Consider the following 23,993-nt stretch of genomic DNA (forward strand, 5'->3'; position numbering starts at 1 on the left):
CAGTTTAGTGGCTCCTGTAGCATACCCACCACGATGGTAGTGGTAGACTACAGACCGCGATGTTTCTTTCCTAGACGTTACAAAACACGCACCCATTGCCCATATCCCAACATACTTCGTGGAACTTCAACACACACACGTCCTGACTTATTTACAGATGACTCTAAGTCGACTTCTCTGTGTCGGCCTTACGCTGCTGTCGGCCCATCCTTTTCGGAAGCTGGCCTTCTACATCCAGACACAAGTATCTTCACAGAGGAAGCTTATGCGATACTTGTGGTCGCTAAACACATCAAACAATTACAAAAACAAAAAGCAGTAATTTATACGGGCTCCCTCACTTTGCTAACAGCTTTGCAAACTCTTAAAAAACAAAAAAGCTGTCCTCATCTCACTTTACTCGATAGAGGTACCACTAACAAGGCTCAGGATAGGACACACGTATACTACAAACTCACATTTTTTGTCTAGTGGCGATCTACCATTGTGTGACAGATGTGGTGAAGCGCTAACAGGTGAAGCATTAAGTGTCTAACAGTTAGACACTCTAAGAAGACAATACTTTCTATTACACTACCGACAACATATACCATTACACCCTGCAATGTTCGTCGGTAGGGAACCACTTTTCACTCATAAGCCTGTGCTAGCTTTTTTTAGGAAATTTCCGCTTCTATAATGTAATATACCGAGGCATTGCGGTGGAACATTAAAAAGCACTTGCCTCACTGCCCTTGGACACAAGGGTACTGAGAAGGCACTCGCGCTAGTGCCATATATCATCGCACATGCTTTTATTATCGGAATCTTTCGCCACCCAATTTTACTATAAATTTCACCTCCCTGTCCGTATTTTATTACTTCTAAGTTTTACCCACTTTAGGGCGAGGAATTTCAAGGTCCTTATACAGCCACCCAACATATTCGTTGTTCACATGTCGTCTTATGACCTGGCGCTCTTTGGCCGTCATATGGCCCTTGCGCCACAAAACACCATACATCATCATTATACAAAATTTGGCGTATGTGAAGCTGGCGAAACGACCACGAGCTAACCATGAGCGTGGCATGTTGTCAAGACTTACATGCCATGCATGTAATGATTTACTTGTTGCGGCCCTGCCACTTACGTTTGCCATGCAGTCATGCCATGCCATACCATTATATCAGGTGAACGAAACCACCGAAACGACAGCAAGACCATGACATGTAAATTATATCAATTGTGGCATAACTGTCATGATAGTCAGGTTATGACTAGTCACTGACGCTCGTCATAGAATCAGAATATGTCATATCAATTTTGTTAAATCCCAGTATCCAAATGTCCACGAGAGCAAAAAGTCTTACGCCGCCAGATAGATAAATGGCTAGATGGATAGGTAGATACGGTCAAACTTGCCGAAGTTCGCTAAAAATGTTTGTGGCATTTAAAAACACTGCTGCCATTCATAGGAGCACTGGATCTCGTGTGCATCACATTGTACCGTTGGGAGGCGAGTAATGGTGCCTGGTATAGGCTTGAAAGTACGGGTTGCGTGCAGCGATTATTCAGGACGCACAAAAAAATAAGAGATGAGAGCGCCCATGTTTATCGAATTTTCTTTATTTAGAGCTGTCGCCTAATTTAAGCGCGAAAGAGTATGTGTCAGAAAGTAGACATTTTTTATGGTAATAAATTAGGTATACTTATTAGTATGCATCAGCTCAGTCTTTCTATGCACTCTATGCACGCAAAGAATGATTTAGTATATGTTCATGCTTTGCATTTGAAGACTGAGCGTGTTGGCGACATCCAGCTTTCCACGTTATATGAAAGTACTTGAGAAGTAAAAACAGTGCAGAAATACAGACAAGGACTGAGGAAGAGAAGATAGGGCGCTGACTTTCCAAGCATGAACCAGCAACAAGCACAGCACGACAAGCCTATGACGGGGGGGGGGGGGGCTAGTTGATAATATATTTAGGAAAATTGTAACTGCGCAAAAAACGAAACACGAGAACGAAGTAGACAGGACGATCACATTCTTTTTTTTTTGCGATCGTCCTGTCTATTTCGTTCTTGTGTTTCTTTTTTGCGCAGTTATATACTTTCTAAAGTAGCACAACTTTCGCTTCTACAGAAATACGCACTGCAAACATGTAGTCAAGCGCGGGCACATGTGTAGCAGTGTGCTTTGTTTATGATGTGACTAATAGTAATGTTTTCGACAGGAGCTGCGCACTCCATAGCAGATGGTCTAGTTTAATCATCCCTATCGTTACCAACTTGATATGACGTGACGCTTGATGTAACTCTGGTTTTTTATTGTACAATACTACATCTCTTAACGCTATGACTGAGTGGACGTTACCCCTGTATTACCCGCAATTTGAAACTTCGGTGCTTATACAGAGATCCTTCAAGCACTGGCATATAGCTCTGTGGTACAATGCTCTGTTATCTCGCAAGAAATCGGGGGTAATTTGGACAAGAACACTTCTTTTCTGTTCTTTGTATCCATCGGGGTGTCTAACACATGGTTGTAGACACCGTATGTTCTGCGACAATGGGAGTTAATACTATCGCGTTAAAGTGAAGTGGCATGAAATGGGTTATTACCACGATGTAGAGGTGTGTGCATCAACGAATCCTAATCAAAGCCATCCAAAATGTTATAATTGCTTCAACATGAACGTAATGCATCACTTCACACAAGTGGCATTTGAAATGGTTGAAGGCTTTGATTAATTACGTTTTCATGAATGAAATCAAACACCAATAAACCTCTTGCATATGCTAATGCACAAAAAAGTACCCGTGGGCATGTTTTCGGTCTATATTGACATTCTAAGCCTCTTTCTGCTTTGTAAGCAGTAAATAGGCAAAAGGTAAAGCTCCCTGCTTTGTGTGCAGTCAGGGTTGCTCTTAGGTATGTTCAAAAAGGAGCCGCAACTCTCTGCTAAAGGTGGCAAAAGATGTCGAGCTGCAGGTCACGGGATCAAATACAAATTGCAGCGGCTGCATTTTCGATGGAGGCGAAAATGCTGTAGGCCTGTGTGCTCAGACTTAGGTGCACATTAAAAACCCCAGGTGGTCAAAATTTTTGGAACCTTCCACTATGGCGTCTCTTATAATCATTGGGCGGTTTCTGGACATCAAACCCCACATACGAATCAATTAAAAGATGTCAAACCACTCAATTTCACTGCCAGATTTGCAGCTATAATTAGGAAAGCAGTATTGTAAACAGTTTTTATTGTTCAACAATAAATGACGTCATCATACATCGTTTCATGAACAGGCTTCTAGGCTCCAGGATGCAGGGTACCTGTTCTCTGTGATGTTGTCTGTAGGTATCACGCTATTAAAGAAGCTCAAACATACAACGGCGCCATGTTTCGAACAGGTGGGATAACTGGTTGTAGTTCTGAGGTGGCATCGATTCATTATGTATTGATATGTGGGGTTTAACGTCCCAAAACCACCATATGATTATGAGAGACGCCGTAGTGAAGGGCTCTGGAAATTTCGACCACCTGGGATTCTTTAACGTGCACCCAAATCTGAGCCAACGGGCCTACAACATTTCCGCCTGCATTGGAAATGCAGCCGCCGTAGCCGGGATTCGAACCCGCGACCTGCGGGTCTGCAGCCGAGTAACATAGCCACTAGACCACCGCGGCAGAGCTTAATTCCTTATGTACATAGGCTTTCGCACAGAATATAAAAGGTGGCCGGAAAGTATTATGTAAAGGTGGTGTTTTCAGCTAAAACCTAAACGGAGGAGTGTGCGCGTTGGTGAACCAGAAATGTGAGAGTGTGACCAGCGTACACAAGGAATGCAGCATAAAACACAAGCTCAAGTGTTCAATTCCTAACACCCATTTGGCAATGCATTGCAATGAGTGCGCATGCTCTCTTTCTTTTAGCAACACCACCTTGATATATAAGAATCAAAACAGGACGTCAAGAGAAGTATTGCAGGCCTATCTCATAGACAAACAGAAAGATAGCTGTGTTAGCCTCTCTTCGGTAGCCTTACTGGCGACAGAAATTTTGCTCATGACTGTTATTCTGTGAACTTCTCATCGTTTTTTGGATATGTGCGCTGTGCGTGTGTGTTTTTGGTGAACAGAAAGCGCAGATCTGAGGGGTATAAATTTAATGTGCTCTGAAAAATAAACCAGTTGTTGCATTACGCCTGTTTGTGCTCTCTTCTGTGTCCCTGTGTGCTAGCGCTAAAATTTCAAGATGCCATTATGCTTATCTAGCTTTACCTTGGGATGTCTGGCTGAAATACCAGTCCTGCTACCTTTTTTGCAGATATGAGTTTGTCCCACTCAAGCACGAACAGGCACTGTGTATCTGTATGAGAAATTGTCTTGTAGTGTGACCTTTGATGGCGGACAGCGTGAGCAGCGTGCTAGCCATGCGTTTGCCAATATTCGCTCAACTTTGCGAGTTTTATATACGAAAGCCACACTTAAATTTCTTGTTTAATTTGTAAGTATTCTTGCATAACTTACGCATTTTCTAAAACCTATTGCGAAATATTTACACCAATGAATTTTTTGTTAATCTCCTGCTGTCGGTGGGAGTCGCAGCGAATACATGAACAAGAACATAATGGCAGTATTCGCTCGCGTTGGCTTGACAAAACACTACTTGCCGAGGTGCCAATAAGAGGCCCAGACAACTGGCGGGCTAAGGGCATGCGCATTCATCATCTGACACGTCGGGAAAGCTTGTAAACAAAGGGTAGCCGTTGGGCTTGCTCATTATTTTATTTTTTTCAAATAAGGTGAATGGCTTTTAAAGACACTATTAGGAGTTTAATACAAGGAACAAATAATACAAGGAACACCTAAAGTTCTTGTCCGGAGACGAGGTCGAAAAAAGCCGATTTCTTGCAAAGTAGCTACCAACGGTAGCTACTTTGTAAAGTGCTGGGCATGAGTACCGATGACGACATGCCTTCAAGTAGGTATGCCCTCGTTAGGGCATAATACTGGACAGCTGGAAAGTTAGAGAAACAAAACGAGGAAGAACTACACAAGGCAAGTGCTTTTTTGTGGCTCAGTTTTTTGTCCACTGCTCATCATTATGCATCTCTAAACAAGCCCTCATTTCTGCTCTTTCGTCCTTTTTAAAGCTTGGTTTCGGGCTGGCCGAACAACCGAATGGTAGGAGCGGCTTTGTACCTTCTCTCTCTTGGGCTATGTCTTTTTAGAAAGATGAACTTCAGTTAATATGCATTCGAGCAAATCATATCTCTCCCGTATACACGTTGCTCGACATAGCCAAATAAATTTCTGAGCGTACGGGATACTCATGGAAAATCACCGATAAAATTTTTGTAATGTCATGTCACCTGCTGTTTCATACCTCAGCGCTTAAGGTGACTTTTGCGGCTGAAGTTTTGATAAATGATCGCGTTGCTAATGAACACCTTATGCCGTATATTCCAGGACGAAGAAAAAGTTCGGGTGGGGGAAGTGTGTGGCTGCTACAGAGCACTGGCACTTACTCGCCGACGGGCTCATGAAGTGGACTCTTCCGCAGCCACCATAGTAGAGACCGGGGTACGGCTGACTGCAATTGCGCGAAGGAGAACGCTCATGCACAGGGATCAAGAGCTAATATGGGTGCACGCTCCCCGAGATCTCAGTGTGTCGATGCAGAAGCTGTGCAGCTTCGAGTTGACTCCTGCTGCTAAAGAAGCCATTATTGGTGCTGCTTATGCCCCAGAAGACTCACGTAAAGATTATATGTTTAAATATCTACTTATAGCCAGTTGCATGCCTGCGAAGTCATATTTAGTAGCGGAGACGGAGAAATTAAGCGCCGCAACCAGGCAAATTCACATGAGTGTTTGATCATGCCTCTTCACTGTTATCTCTCTCTACATTACCCTCAATCCTCCGTTCCCACGGCAAACCTTCACAATATTCATAATAACTAGAACTACTCATTCCCACCCCTGGCATGCTACACTGTGCATGGCTATGCCATCGTTTGATCTCTTCCTTCTTTCCAACTTTCCCCCCTCACCTTCCTTTCACTGCTCTTCATGCTCACTTCCCTTTGCCTCTCCCTTGCCGTACTACAATACAACAGAAACGAAGGGCACAACACGACGCCTTCATTTTCTTAGTTCTTTTTTTGCGCTTTTTTCACATATTAATTTGAACCAACTGGCCCAACGGTCTCTGTTGATTACACTATTCATGAATGTTCTGTTTTTGTGCGAATATACCTAATATATAGGTTATCCGCAAGGCCCTTAGACTGTCGCACCGCCAAGCGGAATTCAGAAGCGTCCTATCAAAGTGGTCTGCTGAGGACACAATGGCATCACTACACAGTCGCTTGCTTGTTCAACGTGGTAGCCTGACTGACGAACAATACGACTTAGCATGTTGCCTGGCCCTTTATCACAAGCATAATCTGATTCGTGCTGCGAGACGCGAGGTTTACGTAAAATACGTGTCCCCTTTCTGTTCTATTCATAATTTTTCTTCCTTGATGGTACACGTCATTGTGTATTTCAGTAAGCATGTACCAACTAGCCTACCAGAAAAATTTATGAAATAGTTCACAGAGTACACAAGGCAGCTTCTCAAGGTTTTCGCAGCCATGTAGGTTAGTTAACCGCTATCCTCTCACCTTTTCAATTGAAACACCTTGTTTTATTTGCACATAGCAGTCGTCAATGCTTTGTACCGCATGGATCCCATAACATTATACGCAGGAATTCGCGCGACGTAGTGATTCGCTCTTCCGTAACTGAGCAATCTCAAATTGGCTAGCGCTGCACCACTTCTGTTTGCAAGTTTGTTCATAGATGACCGCACAGTGCAAGCGATTTTCTTCTCGACAAGTTTGAGAGCAAAATCTTCTCCACGCCCAGGTAAACTGGGCTCACAGTATGCTCACGAGGTCGTTCGGCGGAGCAAGGTTATCAAATGGCTTTCAGCTGTGGTGCAAAAAGAAACCATCTTGATGACGAGGATCTTTCACTGGGCGTAGAAGGCTGTTAAAGCAACGGCAGTGAGAGCGACGATGCCCTGTCAGCTGCTAACTCACGAGGAGCGAGTGGCAGTTCCTTTCCCTCATGCGTTAATGTTTTTTCGCACTTACATGTCAGTTTGATTGCATTTATTGTAAATTTTCCTTTCACGATATCAAAATAAAGCGTATGTTTTCTGGTACATGGCATGTAACGCAATTATGTTGCATTATACGGGGTGCCCTATGGAACCAATACGCCTGAGCTTGAACAGGGAGCGCAATGGCTATGGAGCGAAAAAAACGTGCAGTCACGGCCACAACTGACGCCTATGAGCTTACTAATGTACTTCACCGGTACTTTTATAACGTCTTTGTTAGACGAATTTTCGCAACGTCACAGAATTCAACGTTGTGAAAAGCATACGTGTTTGTTAATTTCCGATTTGGTTTTTTGATTGTGCTGATCGAACCTGTAACATAAGAGTACAGTGAATCGAGCATGGCTTAAGTCTGAGCAGGGAAGTGCTCCAATACTGCAAATATTTCGATTGTCCAATGCTTCCGTTTCGTTAAACGAAAAACACTTTATTTCCGGACAACACAAATTATGGCGACGACTTTAAACATTCGGTCCCGTGCAGCACCGATGGCACTACTCGTTTGCGGCCTACAGCTGCGGCGAATCCTTCGGGCAGGCTAGGTACATGCTAACTCATAGTGCCACTCAGTTTACACAATTCTAGTTCATGTAGTTTTCTGTAGCACGCACAGGATTCCACAAAGCTTTGTTTTTGCGCGGTAATGGAGCTAAAGTATAACTTCTCACACCGCCGCAAATAATGAAGTGATGAGCTTTGCTTGTTAGGTAATGTACTTGGGTGTCATCAATTTTGGCGAGGGTCATAAATTATATCTGTGAAATCGACATAAGTAGTAAATCCCCACGTCGCACTTGTTCGTATGCTACAAAATAGGTTTACCCGTCTTTAGGCAATAACTTGCATCTTTAGCATGCCACCACATGAGAGTTTGATCATGTCCCTACGCTGTTATCTCTCTACATAACACTCACTCCTCCATTCTGTTCTTTATAGCATTGCTGATGCGATGCCATACGCTCTCCTCCTTCCCTTCTTCATCACGCTGTATTTGTCTTTACTGAACACCTTGTTATGTATACTATGCATGGCAATGTAATGCCAGGAGGTACTATGATGCGCTTTCTCACCTGTTCCTAACCTCATCGATTCTCCTCACTTCCATTTCCCTTTCTCATTCAATTGATGAAGTGTACTCTGCAACGAAATCTCCTGCTTTACCCTTGTTCCCCTTATTTTTCTTCCTCCCCATGCTCAGTTTCTTTACCATTCCATTATTTATTTTATAGTGCGCGTATCTATTCAATACTCAATTACTATATAGGGCTATACTTTGTGTATCCTCTCCCGTCCTTTTATTTCTTCCTCCTGACAAATAGATTGGCTTCCTCTTCAAACTTTCCTTCATCGCCCTCTTGCTATACTGTTCTGTTCATAAATATGCTATGCTAGGATCTTCTTACGATCCGCCACGTACCCGCCTAAGTATCTTAAACGACAGCCTGCATATCCTAAAGCTTGAATGGCTTGGCTGTTATGTGTTCAGGAAAGCATTTGTATATCTGCGTATGGGATACACCGCTTTGGGATAGCAGTGGGGCGATGCGCGTAAGTTGATCTAAACACTTCTTCTTTCTAGTTGCTAGGAATAGCAGATTGTGCAATAAAATACAGAAGTGAATTTTCACGCTGGAAAGTGTGAGGAGAATGGTCAGGCTGAGTTTTCACAAAAGCCATACTTGTATTGTTTGAGTAAATGTAGAATAAAGGCTACTCAGGCTTTGTTTTGAGTCAAGTGTATTAGTTCCCTTGGCCTTACGAGCCTTTTCCTTCCTTTTCTTCTCTCCTTACTTAACATTTTCCTACTATTCCCCCTTCCACTGTAAGGAAGTAAACCGGGTGCAACCTGCTTAACTTCCCCGCACTTCGTTTGTTTTTCTCTCTCGCTTTTTCTCTCTCTCAAAGAAGGCATTAGTGTACTGAAATAGAAGCCTTACAAGATTTTCAATGCGAAACTGTTAAACAGCTTATTGCGGAAAATTGCCAGTGTCGGCTTCGTTGGTTGTGAGCAAACAATACGAGTTTTCAATAACCTAAAAATCGTAAATTATGCAAATAAGGTAAATACTAAAATATTGGGTTTCAGTAAGAATGAAACCAAACTCTTCCATGTGGCAAACGAGGTTTAAACCAGAGAACCACTTGATTGCTTCGAATTAAGCCACTATATGAGAGTCAGATAGTGGGAGCAGCTGCCTTATTCATGCAATATTGAGTGGTATAAGCGTCGGATAGTGCTAGGTGCCGAAGCATGCGACTTGCGCAACGAATGAGTGTCTCGAAGGCCCAACCATAAGAAAGCGCTCACATATTTAGCCATTAATATAAGCGAAACCCTCAAACAATACAGAAGTTGCATACGTTTGCGTGTTGCTCTGCGGGCACATAGTAGGCCCTTCGGTAATTTGCAAAACGAATAATTATGGCGTTGTGAGAAGTGCGCAATTGTACTTGCAAAAGGCATTCTAGGATTGTTTCAAACTGTCCATATTACGGACAGAGACGTTCGTATTCTTTCGGCATGGTTGAGTGCCCACCGAGACACCAAGTCAGACAAGCAAATTAAGCTGAATCGCATGCGGCCCGATTACGCTGTCGCGTTATGCAACTAATTGCCAAGCTGCAGCGCCCTCCCAGGTTTTATGAGTTCTCGTTTTCTTCGCCCCCTGCATCTGTTCTTCAGCGCACGGTAGCAATGTGAACGTGCGTCTGGCCAACCGCCGTGGTCTTGCTTGTGTTCTTCCCAACGTAACAATGCGACAATGCTATTGGCTATAGCTTTCTGAAGTGAGAGATAATGAACAACTTTTGTAACTTGAAATGAGCTTTGAATGCGTACACTTAGCTTGGGAACAATTGCAGTGTTTTTTGATGAAGTAACCTCTCGATATTTGCAGATGATCTCGCAGAGTGGGAGACATTTACCAGGGCACTGCTGAGTGTGCACCATTGCGTTTATCACTTGCACCTGCATATCTCGGCTGTCACCCGACCTCCTGGACACTTCTACCAGAGCTTTAGTTTACAAAAAGGAACCGCGCTACTCAGAATTGAGGTCTCTGCATTCGAAGACCCTTCCATGGACTTCATGATGCCGTACTTGCAGTACCTGTGTCGAATAAGGAATGCCCGCATGACTTCTATATACGTTGAACGCAAATGTGCCCCACATCCTGACGATATACCCAACGACGTGTATGCATCAGTGATTGTCGGTGACGGACTTCCGGAACTTGGCGACAACAGGTACTTCATCCTCCTTTCTTTTTCACTAGGGTATAGGGTATACAGTCGCAAAGAAATTATTATGGTTGCAATAACGAATTACATATGAAAATGTATGAAAAGAATACATACGCCAAAGAACAAAACGTGAGCATTGCCACTTCATTCTTTGCTGTTTTTATGATTGTTAATACCCTGACTATATATTATGCTTTCGAGGTGTCCATAATGCGGCTTGGCGAATGTATCACCTTTGATTACCTGCATTGATGTCATTTCGCGTACGCAATATATACTACGCACTCAAATTAACATTTAGTAGCAGCTTGTTTTATATCCAAGAACCGTCAACACGGCTCAGTTTAGTTTAGACAAATCGAAATGTCCTAGCTCTTTCGTCATGCCTTACAAAGCTGCGGTTTCAGATGATGTTACGCATATGATTTTCATGAACATTTGACCAGAAAGAACAACACTTTTAGAGATATTTATTGTTATCTAAATTTAGGAAGCTCTCCCAGATTAATGAAAATTAGCTCGTGTATTTTAAGTACATAAACCAGTAAACTATCGCACTGATATTTTCTCCTTCCATCCCATGAATCTCGCCAACTGTGTTTGTGAGCTAATGGTGAAAATTTTTTGAAAACCCGACACAATGGTGGTATAATACATAAATGAGTTGTTGAGCTAGATCACAGAGTTTTTTTTTATGTGATGGGGTGTGGATGCAGTGTTGGTCATTCTCACGCACGTCGAGAACGAAAAATGTTGGGCAAATGTTAAAATTGCAGTAGTGCCAAGTAATGGGCATGCTTTGTGGAATGCAAATTACATACACATGGTTGTTGAGTTGTTAGATTGGCCTATGTGGTAATACGCTGATATAGATCCAGAATTTTATAGTAAATTAAAAAAGTGCAGAGCCCACGTACAGTGGTAGTTGATAATATCTTAAACATTAATGAGGAAGATTTATACGTCACTTTAAAATCAGCACAACGTTAAGAGGTGGACGTAAATTACGCTGTACATGACATCCATGTCGTTATCATCCTATTTGCATCTGGAATTTCTTTTTGTCGTCAATTCACGGCATTTAAAACCAAATTTGGCATATGGGAACCTAGCGAAACGACCACGAGCGCATCATGAGCGTGGTATATTGTTTTGTTCTTATGACAAGCATCTCATGATTATCATGTTTGTACCAGTCATGTTTTCTTGCCATCTGTTCAGGTCACCAAACACCGAATTTTGTATACGAAGCTAGCGAAACGACTACGAGTGCACTATGAGCGTATAACGTACTCATGTTTTACATGACACGCATATCATGATTATCCTGTTTGGGCGTGTCATTTACCCTCGTCGTTCATTCACGTCACGTAATACCAAATTTAGTATATGTGATGTTATCGAAATGGCCGCAATCGCATCTTGAGCGTAGCAAGTATTCGTGTTCTTGTATGACACGCATCTTATTATTAACATGATTGCACCAGTCTTATGCCTTCATCACTAATTCACGTTCCGTAATACCAAATACAATTGTGATATGTGAGGCAAATGAACCAACCACGAGCGCACCATGAGCGTGAAGTGTGGTCATAATTGACATGGCATGCATGTCATGATTTCCGCATTACAGTGGGCCGCTTATATTTGCCGTGCAGTCATGTCATACTATACCAGTTGCAATATGTCAAGTGAACGGAGCCACCGCAAGAGCAGCAAGATAATGATATGTAAATCATAACATTCATGCATACATTTCTTAATTTTCATGTTATGACTAGTCACTTATGCTCGTCATACAGTTATGATATGTCGTGCCAATTTTCGTATCGATACCATTATTGAAACGGCCAGGAGAGCTTAGAGGTTGCTAGATAGATAGATAGATAGATAGATAGATAGATAGATAGATAGATAGATAGATAGATAGATAGATAGATAGATAGATAGATAGATAGATAGATAGATAGATAGATAGATAGATAGATAGATAGATAGATAGATAGATAGATAGATAGATAGATAGATAGATAGATAGATAGATAGATAGATAGATAGATAGATAGATAGATAGATAGATAGATAGATAGATACGCTCAATGTCGCCGAAGTTTCCACAAAAGTTTAGGGCCAAAGTTAATTATCATATCGTAACATGGGGCATTTAGCACGCTAACAAATGTCCTTCGTAGAAGCGTGCGTACCGAGGTACGTCCGTTTATATTGAGTTGTGTAATATTACTATCGCAAAAGCTTTTATCGGGACAGCAGTCTTCGCTGTGCTCACACAAATTCAGAGAGGCTTCTGTTTCGCATACAAGAGTGATCCAAGGAACGCTGCCGGAAGTTTTTGCAGTAACAACTTCTCAAGCAAGGACGTTTGAGTTTACAATACTCAACGACCACCGTAATACTCCTCACGAGATGGCAGCTGAAAAAGTTATATCTTGCGACGGAAGAACAGGTGCTGGTTTTCGTAAACGAACATGAATTTTGTGACTATCTATTACCAATAGTTGTCATGGACGTCAACTTTACTAGAAATATCAAATCAAGTCAACGCCATTATAGACATACTTCGCCGACCCGGTCACAGCATGTATGAAGGAAACCAATCTCTTCACTTTTGGAAGTTCACAACGCACTTATAAAACAGAAATTGGCTTATTCAGCAGCTATTTCGCTTGTCTTCTCGCTATCTTTCACTGCTTACCATCACTGTTGAAAACAAGTCTGAGGATCTGTCTAGAAGTGAGGGTTTTTCCCGTCTCTTCTTTGTTCTGTGTTTTTTACCGCAGCCATGTATTATCTCTAAAAAATTTAAGTGACGGTGCAGGGCCTACAACTTGGCACAGCCTTTTCGTTACACTTCTACAGCAACACTGATGTAGATGCGCACCGTGCAATTCTCGAAGGCATGACAAATTAGGAACAAATATGTTACTTAATTATAAAGTATCATTGTGCCTAAAAGAAAAGAATTGTCCCATCGCCCGCATTGGGTGTGAAAAAAATAGCGCTTGACCACCTGAAAAAGCTTTAAAATTTGTCAAACGAATATTGTTGACATCGCGTGTTTAGTTATATGTATTTGTTTGCTTTGTTGCACCTGACAAGCCATACAAAATATTTGACTTTATACGTGGACATGTTAACTCATTTACCTTAAAGAACCAGTGACAGCAAATTTACGCATGCCATGTTTTCTGCATCCACGTGTAGTTACCAAACCCCTAGTAACAGTTCGCTACTCAAGGTGAGTAAACATATTTATAAAAAAGGTGAATAAACATATTTCATATTTATTATTAGCACCAGTATCGAGTGTGATTCAAAATATGTACAAAGCCTGCCAGTTCTAAACTAGTGCAAAGGCCGCCGCGCTGCCCACGTGGCAGCGCTGCCGCTCGATCACCTGTACTGTGGTCACGCCACATTTGATCACGTGGCCACATCGGAAATTGACGCGAGAATAAGCTCACATTTGGTATTCGTGCCCGGGACAAGCAGGCGCAGCCGCGCAGTATATTAGCGCTGCCTGCGACGATCAGACACGGGAATCGTGTCAGGGCAGTGCATAGAGTTTCATACAATAATACCGAGAAGGGAATGAGGCAAATCTGGGGCTAGTGTCTACGTGGGCTTCTTCAGTGGCGCTTGTACCCCTATGGGAATTATGGGATATTGATTGATATGTGGGGTTTAACGTCCCAAAACCACTATATGATTATGAGAGACGCCGTAGTGGAGGGCTCCGGAAATTTAGACCACCTGGGGTTCTTTAACGTGCACCCAAATCTGAGTACACGGGCCTACAACATTTCCGCCTCCATCGGAAATGCAGCCGCCGCAGCCGGGATTCGAACCCGCGCCCTGCGGGTCAGCAGCCGAGTACCTTAGCCACTAGACCAGCGCGGCGGGGCTATGGGAATTATGGGAAGGGCAGGCTTCGGATCCGCTTCGGATGGATTACATTCTTGAAATTAGCGACGTTTCCTTTTCAAGTGTAATACAAAGTAATATGAACTTATATTTATTATAAACTTTCTTCAATTATTTGTACGCAAACTTTATTGCAAAAAGTTGTGGTGACCAGGCGGCAAAACGGAAACCTGGGGAAACTCAATCATCAGGGTATGCATCTTTCCGCCATTGAGTTCCAGATTTGGCATCAAGAGTTTATGAATCATTTTATTACAACACTTGAAAACAAACATGCTTGTCTTTTCTCGAATGTATTATTGATTTATGAAAATACCATTACAGTAATAAATGAAACACTTATTGTTTCGTCTTCCGTGACGTGAGGTGCGTCTGTCTCAGAGGTCTGCCCCCACGCACCTCTGGTTCTGGTGTGAAGTTGAGTTAGCGGAGCGTGACGGTGCGTCTACTTAGTTTTGGAATCGCTTTGAAGTAAATTTAAAATGAGTTTATGGAAGACGCGCTAGTGGAAAACATGAACTCGAGGCAATATCCTGCACTGGCATGAGGCACTACATCTAAACGCAGTGGTGAGTGGACGACGCTTATTTTAAACTGTCAAATACGACTCGTAGGCTCCAACGTCGCCGAAAATCAGGAGATGTAGTAGTCAGAAGCCTCTTGGAACAAGAAAAGCACTGCTTCAGCCTTTTTCACCACACCCCACTACACGCGCTGAGCAAAGAACCCAACTGTAGGACAAAGTTCGTAGACCGTTCTCTAGCTAACCTTATCCAATCCGAAGCCTGTACTTCCCATAATTATAATGGAGGTACACGATCGCAGCACCAAATTTCTTTCTAGGTATTATTGTATAAAACCCTATGGGGCAGACTTTTCATCTTCACTCTGAGTGGATACATGCAATTCAGACGATTAAAAATCGGGGGACGAATGAAAATACTCGAGTAAGCACACTAACTGCGTCTCTTCTAGATAAAGCCCATGGAGTCCATTTTACTAACCTCACTAGTGTGACACAAAGCCGTGTTGAAGGCAGACACCACCTTTGTGCGGGAGGGCTCGTACTGAATTTGGAAGTATCTCTAACAAAAATTTAGTGCACAAAGTAGTGCTTTCAAGCACAAGAAAATGGCATGCTTTGCGACTTTTAACGCAGTATTAAGCTTTAATTATTTCTATACCATCCATGCCTTCAAGATTACGAGCTTTCGTATTCGAATGGTAGTAATGTCACCAGGTTTCTGAACAGCTGGCTAGAACGTCATGCCTTCATTTCAGTGTTTGATGTCCCAAATTATGTTTGGACACAAGATATATGAATCTGCACAGAATACTTTTTGGTCCGTAAAGAGCCAGTATACTTGCTAAATGTAGTTTACGGGGTAGACGTAGACCTAGCGCTAGCTCCAACCACGATATTTTTTACATTTACCCAGCTTCCACGCAACGAAAGGCTGCGGTGTATGTTCTGTTCATTTCAATATCAGCCTAAATGGGATCATCACATTTGCGTTTGTAAAGCATCATACTCATGAAATTGAAATCGAACATTTAACTTCCAAAAATAATCAGAGATGAATACTACTGTTGATACCATGACAGAAAGCTTTTGTGAGTGAGAAGTGTTTCCAAGAGCGCTCGTGAAACTACCCGCAAAGCATGCTGTACTTATAGCGTGATGCATGTTGAACTGATATGTTTTCAAAAATGCTCTACGCAACTTGACATATGCGGCCAAACATGGTTTTACTTTTTCAGGCACTGTACTGCTATTACGACTCACTCGTAACACAAAAAGGACGTGTTTTTTTCCCTTTCTTTTCTTACAAACGTAGGAGCGTATGTACTTCACGGAATTGCTTCCGCGGCCCCCTCAGGACGTACTGCATGCAATGTGGACTTATATGAGCAAAGTTTTCTTGACGTTCCCATAAAAACAGCGAAAGTTTTTAGGTTAGAAAAAACTGCGAAACACGCGATCTGGAGGACTGAGCGTTGGAACTTGAGCGTTCACTTGGTGTAGTGCAATGTTTTACACGTTCCCCTAAAATTGTAACGAAATCTACTTCTTCGTTCTTTCCGAATTTCGGAACGACTTCCCGTTACAGGTTCCTTAAATGCAAAAGGAACTCGTTACAGTTACATTTTGATAATTGGAACGCGTCGTTACACCAACATTACATGCGATATTTTAACCCTATATAGTTCATAAAAACGAATCCCAGTGAGAAAGTGCACATTTTTCATTGCTGATTTCGATTTTGGTTTTACTCAATGATCAAAATACTTTACCCACAAACTTAGTCAAATCTACGGAATAAAAGTTAATTTTTAAACAATACATATGCAACTCGGGACCTGCCGCTAATAAAATTAAAAACCTTATAAACAAAATAGTTACGAGTGCCACAACTCACTTCACTTTATAGGCTAAGTATACGCTTCGCGTATTTCATCTGGGAAGCCTAAAAGCTGTGTGGAAAATTTCAAAACGCGGAATAATGCAAAGTGGCTTCCCTGGCGTGCACGAGCAATGCTCGCATCTGAGCTGCCTTCATCATTACCGATGGAGCCGCTCCTTCATCGTAATCGCTGTGTGTATTTTCGGACACAAGATAAAAGGTATCTTTGATTTTGGTGCACCTGTGGCACCAGTTTAACGGGTGCAACACCATTCATTCTTCTCGATTTACTGGTGCCTCGTGCGTACTCTGCACTGGTTTCATCGTCTTGTCACGGTTCAAGCGTCGTGTTGCACGAGTTCTCTGCCGGCCCGCTCTTGCTCAAAAGGAAGTGCAGAGAGGTGGAGCATGGCGTGCGCCCGTTCCTCTTCCCAAGCTTAGAGCAGACGACGTCGACATTGTGTGTTGTTCAGGGCATGCGTGTAAGTGCAAACAGTTAATTCAAGCTCCTGCCACTGATGGGTAATCTTAGCCGTGTCTTATTGGCAGCTATTAAAGTGTATTTTGGTACATGTGTGTCTCATGAGCAGAAAAATCCTCCGTGGCTGACTGCAGTAAGAATCGTAGAAAAAAAGGTTAAATAATAAAAATGCAGCTCGAGGCACAAGCAGCGCGCTCACTTTGTCTTTACGAAAGCGAGAAGATGATGCGGCAGGTAGCTATCAAGAAGACAGCTTTAAAATATGTATTCAAGGGAGCTTGCTCGCGTGTCTTATAATGAAATAGCGTGAAGAAGAGTGGCTCTGTTGATGAAAGAACACCCGGGATTTTTCGATTTTTCTTGCTCTATGGTCTCGCACGCACTTCAATAGAAGGCCGACAGTACGGGATTCACTACTAAACCGCTGAATGGTCGTTATAGACAGTATTAACCACCTCTTGAAATCATACTCGTGGAAGTGTCCAACAAAGTTTCTGTACCTGAGAACGTATGACTGACATATACACGTACAATGAGCAAAGGATGAATGAAAACATAAACTCTGTCAACACATTCTCTGTTACTGTTCAGATCGGCATTGTCGGAATCATGGACGCTGTCAAGCAGTTTTTTTTATACGGCATGAACACAGCCATTATGGCAGTGTTTTGGTAAACAAGACCATCCATAAACGCCACGTTGGCTATTCGACGAACTCTGCCTGCAGTTTCATCTTCGTTTTGGCAGTAGCCGCAGGGCTGTAGTGTCACGGCTGCACCTGAATTTGCTGAACCGGTGCTGCGCGCCCACAGCGCCGATGGCACTGCTGTGACACTTTTCAGAAGTAGTGCAGGCAGTGCAAGCCAAATCGAAGAGACCTAAATATGTGAACTCGAATTATCATCACTTGAAGAACATGACGAAAAGAAATGGCGTCTTCATCATGTTCACGTGCCAGCTATGCACGCGTTGCCGCCACTGCACGTCGTCTTTTTATACTAAAACATCGCTCCTGCCATAGGAGAAACAAAATCATTTAGCATGTGCTGCCATCTAGGCACTCGCCCGCAATGTAACCCGCTAATTTGCGCTTCACTGCTTGAATGCTAGATGGCAGTACCTATTCCACTAGAACGACTTTCTACTCGTTTTAAGGTGTTTGGGGACAGCTTAGGCAAGACGAACTCTGCTCATCCGAAGCAGGTAAGGGGTTCATAAGTATATAGTGTCGAATAATCTTGAGGCAAAATAAAGTGAATAATTCAAGTATCATAATGAGCTACGTATATTTAACGAATTTAAGATTGCCAGCCGGCTATTTTTACGCAAAATTAATCTAAATTAACGTATTTTGATAATTTTTTTAGAGGCCACTTGAAAAATGCGACTGTTGTGCTCGCCTATTTCAAGTCAAATTCACGTGGCCCATTACACTTCGGCTTAAAAGGCGCAGTCATAATACTACGCTTCAGATAATGAAATAGCAATATTGACCAATGTACCAATATCATTAAATTAAATGTGAGTGTAAAATATTGTCCAGGATATACATTTTTAACTCAGTGTAGTATCCTGTTTGCAGTCAGCGAACCTATTCCTGTATATGTTTTCTTCTGTCTTCTGTTCTTTCCGATTAGATTAATTTGCTCAGCTTTTTTTATTTCTCTCCTTTATCTATAACGTTTTGCTATATTTTGGTATACTTGGGTTTGCTATACTTGTTCTAATATTCCAACAAAATATAAACTCATATGTACAAATATTAAAAATTTTGATCAAAAAGTACCCAAAAAGGGATAATGCTCGTACACTTGTACAGTGTGATTTCAAATTTCAGTGTGAGAAGAAAATATTGAATAGGATGTACATTTTCAAGTAAGGTAAATACCCAGTTTGCAGTCGGCGAACACATGTCTGTATATATTTCGTTCTGTCTCTTTGTCTCCCTTCGATTTATTTCCCTCTACATTTCTATTTCTCTTTGTATCTTTTATTTCTCTGAGTTTCTCTAGACTCGTTCTGCTCTCCTATTTTCTATCTTCCTCACCCTCACTTTCGTTTTCTACCCCATTGATTATTATACAATAGAAAACTTTTGCTATGCTCTTCTAGCGTGCGCGCACGCTGCAGAGAAACGCAGAGACAATAAATTTCTAAACTCCCCACTTCATTGGCATGGTCTCTCAGCTAAGGACTGCGTGCATTGCGCCCATGCACCTGTTCACTGTCGTGAAACGTTTACAAAAGTAAAGACGTTCCCTATGCTATTCTCTCGTAAACGTAACAAGTTACCGTTACTGTTCCACCAATAATGAATGGAAGGTTGGCGTACCTTCATTCCTCCAAAAAAGGAAGCAGTTCCTTGAAGGTCGTTTTTGGAACGCCACTCCTTAAAACACTGGTGCAGCGTCTCTTCGCATGGCATTCCAGGGAGGTTACGTCGTCACGTTTGCCATAGATGAAGCGACGCGCTTGTGAATATGGCGGGACGCATGAAGTTCGCTGTATTCTGGTTCATAGTTGGTCGGAATTTTTTTCATGTCGCTTGGAAAAACTAAGTTAGAAATGAAAAACGAAACTTCAAGATAATAAAAAGACAACAAAGCAATTCATACAGAACTCAAATGGTACCCGACGAAATGTGTGAAAGTCTTGTTTAAATTTACATATTAGACCGAATTCTCCTGATGTCGCTAACCTTAGGAATCGGTGTTATGCGAAGCAGGCGTAAGGAACGTAACTGTATTATATCTATTACTTGATGAAATATTACGAGGGGACGCTAAAGATTTGTACAAATCTATCCATAGACATACGTTACACCGTGACGTATGTTCTATATAGCCCGTTGTTTACAGTGGCATAACGATGCCAAGAGCAACATGGATATTAAAAACTTCCGAAACGGTAATCTGATATGAAGCACTGGTGCCCGCGAGGATGGTAGTCATGGACACTGCTACCTAAGTCAACTTCGGGGCAATGCGCTTAACTGCGATTGACGTTAGGCCGACGTGACGGCTGTGTCAAATGAGTACATATATAACGTTTATCAGATTAGATAACCAGCACTGCAACCAAAATGGACGTTTCACGAACATTCGGTTGTATCTGAAAAGTAGTTGAGAAACCTGGCGTGGCTCTGTGGTAGAATACTTGATTGCCAAGCAGAATTCCGCGGTTATATTCCTGCTGGGACCCTGAATTCTATTTCCTGCATTTGTCCGGTCATCGCTGCCGATGCTTGCTTTTTGTTGACGCTAACGCGTTAAAATTACCTGTGTCTGTGCTCGCCAATACTAGGTAGATATAAACTGTCAATTATCTGTTACGCAAACCCGCATAGCTGTGGCACATACCAGCCCGAGGGTGTGTGGCACACGTCTAGAGAAGAGGGTCTGACACGTACGCGACAGGATAGTGACATCTTTTATGTCCTGACCAGCAAATCATATTGATCTAACCATGCATCTTACTCTCCCATAGTAATTTTGGTTCACTCAAGTTAAGAAGGGGATCACCAAAGCACCCAGACGTAAGCGGCTTGATGGATATATACGTTGACATTACTTAATGCGAAGGAACGCTTTGCATTTGGTAATTATTCGCGAGTAATTATACCTCCCCCCCCCTTGAATCTATCTGACCCACCACGGTGGTATAGTGGTTATGGTTCTCGACTACGGAGTCCGAAGGCCATGAGAATAAATCGTAGCTGTCGCAGCCAAGATTCAATATACGTGGCAAGCTAGCTGTTCGTATTGTTTGGTGCACGTTAAACCCCAAGGGAGCAAAACTTTTTTATCTCACTTACTCGGGTGTCCCTCATAATAGCACTGTGGCTTTGGGACCTAAAAGCACTACAGTTTAAGCTGTCTTCACCGTAACCGGTGCCATAACGTCTCCTGAAGTGATTCGCCTTATCCTGAAGCTTTCTGCATCTGACCCGCTGCTGCGTTGCTTCAAGGATCAGGCCACTTTTATGAGAAAGCTCGGCGTGGGTAAAGCAAGCATAACATACACCTCATTGTTGCCGTCTGCAAAGTTAAGGTGCAAACAATGCAGAACCACGTGGAAGTTATTCCACATAAATGCTTTCTATGAGAATATACTGGTTTTAGCTGTTCAACATTATTGTGTGGGTGGTTGTTGTTTTACGTTCCTAGTGAAGGTGACGATTGTTTACTTACTCCACAGTTTTCATTTATGGTCAATGTTGCTGAGCTAATGGCGCTATATAGTTCACACAAGTAGACTTCTTGTGAAATTGTCGATACCTTGTCGTGCATACCCAATGCTACTCTCCATTTGTTAACACATTACTGTTTAGTTTCATAACGAGCCAACTACTATAAATCAGTTCATTTTATGGTGTGAATGTTCTACTCGACAATGAGGGCTAGCTAGTTTGTGCGTCTTTTATGAACAGTAAATACTTGTGCATAACTGATATAATTCATTAAAAGTGACGAGTCTCGTTTCAACAATTCTCGCAGATTTTTTGGACTGCTGGATTCAACAATGTATATGCCATCTTTGCGGGAGATTTCAATATGCGTCGACAACACTGGTACAGGACCACCTGTACCTCACCAGTTCGTATTGCATATGACCCACATCGGTGACTCGCAACGTTGCCGTTTGAACTATGTGGTCAATGAAAACCTCCAAGGCCTAATGCATTGCAAAAGTGACAATACCCGCCAAGTCAGCACAGCGGTTGCCACTGACAGGGTTTTACTACTACCTACACGACACACATTTCGCGAACCGAGACGCTCTGGTACCCATCAGGAGAGCTGCATAATTACGCTTGAACAGAATTCATCACCGCATTACGTTATCGACGTTACTTCACTGGTGCGGATGCGTGAAGACAATGAGCTTGATTCACCGAACGCATAAAATTTACTTGAGAAAAAACCTGCCTAAACATCAAGGTTAAATGTCGTCGTGCCGTCGTCTTTACCTAGTAACTAGAGCACATCTCGATGGAAGTATACCTCGTGGCAAGGTCATCAAAACCATAGTTTCAATAGGCATTGATGTTTGATTGTAATTAGTGACAGAAGTTTCCGCGCTTCATGAAAAGTTTCTAGCTTTGGGTCATTTCATTTATTCAAAGGTGCCCAGTTTATTCGCCATTGCGCAAAATAATGAGAGTTTCAAAAAAGGCACGTTTGTTAATTTTTTGGCGTGTTATGCAATAACTCTGATTAATGATAATACAAAGAGAGAGCGAGAAAGAAAGAAAAAAAGAGCGACAGAATAGGTGATAAACACGACTACATGGAAAAAGAGAAGGGTGATTTCACGTAGGATCAAACAAAGCATTGCCGGTCGACCTGTGAAATTTCTTTCAAAAATTTAAAGATTTTTGCCTGATGAGCGGAAAGAAGAGAACTGCAATTGCTTTTGCCGGCAAAAACTTTTTTCGAAGCACAGTAAATCAATAATGGTGAAGAGGCGGAGTAGTACGCTTACTTGCTCTTCTGTTTTTTTTTTCTAATTTAGTGATGAAACACTCAAAATACAAAAAGTTACGAGTTCCAAATTTATTTAGGTAAGTAAATGAGCAATTGTGCTTACGTTCAGTTATTTCACTCTTCTCTGTTTAGTGCACATACTTCTATAAAAATCTTGAATTTGACCAAGAAAAGTTTTTTGTTTCTTTTGAAGGCCTTTATTTCAAAAAGTTTTTCACAGAGCAGCAAACATTCTGCAGTTTTTTCTCACTTTGCCTAATTTTAAAACTAACAAAGCTTAAAAACTAACAAAGATATACTCGTGCAAACTTAACACGAATATTAAAAACAACTTTGATATTTGTTAAAGATTGCCCACATTTGCTCTTGCACATAAGCTTTAACAATAAATAAAAACGTGTTGCAAAATGTGGTTTCACTAGCAGTTATGGACCGTCAAATTATGGCTTTGCGTAAGGACAGGGAATTTAATATTGGATTTACTACCCGCTTATTATAAAACGCAGGTCTATACCCAAGGTTTTTAGAAGGCAAGCAGCACTGAAATATTTGTTGGCGGCACTGAGGGTACCAATTACAAAACTATTTTGTCAAGGGAGCGGCCATGAGTGCGCGATTACAGAGTGAGCAAGCGCGCATAGTCTGGCGTGTCCCGGTGAGAAGAGGGCCCACACTCTAACGCAAAATTACCCGTAAAGGAAGTAACGGAGCCCAATAGGCGCGCGCGATTAACGGATAGACCATTGAAGAGCAACCACAGAGGGAAGCGGACCGCGCGACACCAAGGGATGTACCACCCAAGCATCGCAGGCAGCGCGAAAAGCGTTGCCAAGGTGACCAGCTCTCCTTCTCCTTTCTTCTCGTCTGCTGGCTCAGTCTTTCCTCATATTTTGCCAGCGACGGTTGGCGCTGCGTCACGCTCGGAGTGCTCGACCACGGCCGCCTGGATTCGACGATCTGAGAATTACGACGTGGTGCTTGTGTGTACGCTTTGATGAGCGTTGGCTGCTGCTTTTGCGTTTGGCTGCACCCTTGAAGTCTGGAGCAAGTCTCGACACGTCACCACGCCGCGCTGTTTATCTCTGGCTTCAAGATAGTCATGACCAACACACGACAGCAACAGTTGGGAAGGCCGATTTGGCGGTCAAGAAGACAACAGGCCTATCGGATATATAATTCGGTCCGACTCGGGGCAGAAAACAGCGCTGGATTTTAAGGCAAGTAGGTTATCATTCTTTATTCTTCTCTACTTGTCGCGTGTGCATTACGGATCGCGCTTGCGGT

At 42.4% G+C, this 23,993-nt stretch overlaps 1 protein-coding gene across 2 annotated transcripts in view; it reads left to right on the plus strand.

Moving 5' to 3' along the window:
- Positions 1–23,457, plus strand: part of LOC119161892 (uncharacterized) — a 55,483-nt gene extending 32,026 nt beyond the window's left edge. For both annotated transcript variants that reach the window (XM_037414397.2, XM_075880288.1), the window contains 3 exons: positions 5,452–5,740; positions 10,050–10,398; positions 21,720–23,457. In XM_037414397.2, coding sequence (XP_037270294.2) covers positions 5,452–5,740; positions 10,050–10,398; positions 21,720–22,128 — 1,047 coding nt within the window. In that variant the 3' untranslated portion in view covers positions 22,129–23,457. The remainder of the gene's footprint in view (positions 1–5,451; positions 5,741–10,049; positions 10,399–21,719) is intronic.
- Positions 23,458–23,993: the final 536 nt, after the last annotated feature.

The sequence above is a fragment of the Rhipicephalus microplus genome, chromosome X (genome assembly GCF_043290135.1).
Source record: "Rhipicephalus microplus isolate Deutch F79 chromosome X, USDA_Rmic, whole genome shotgun sequence".
Taxonomy (NCBI): domain Eukaryota; kingdom Metazoa; phylum Arthropoda; class Arachnida; order Ixodida; family Ixodidae; genus Rhipicephalus; species Rhipicephalus microplus.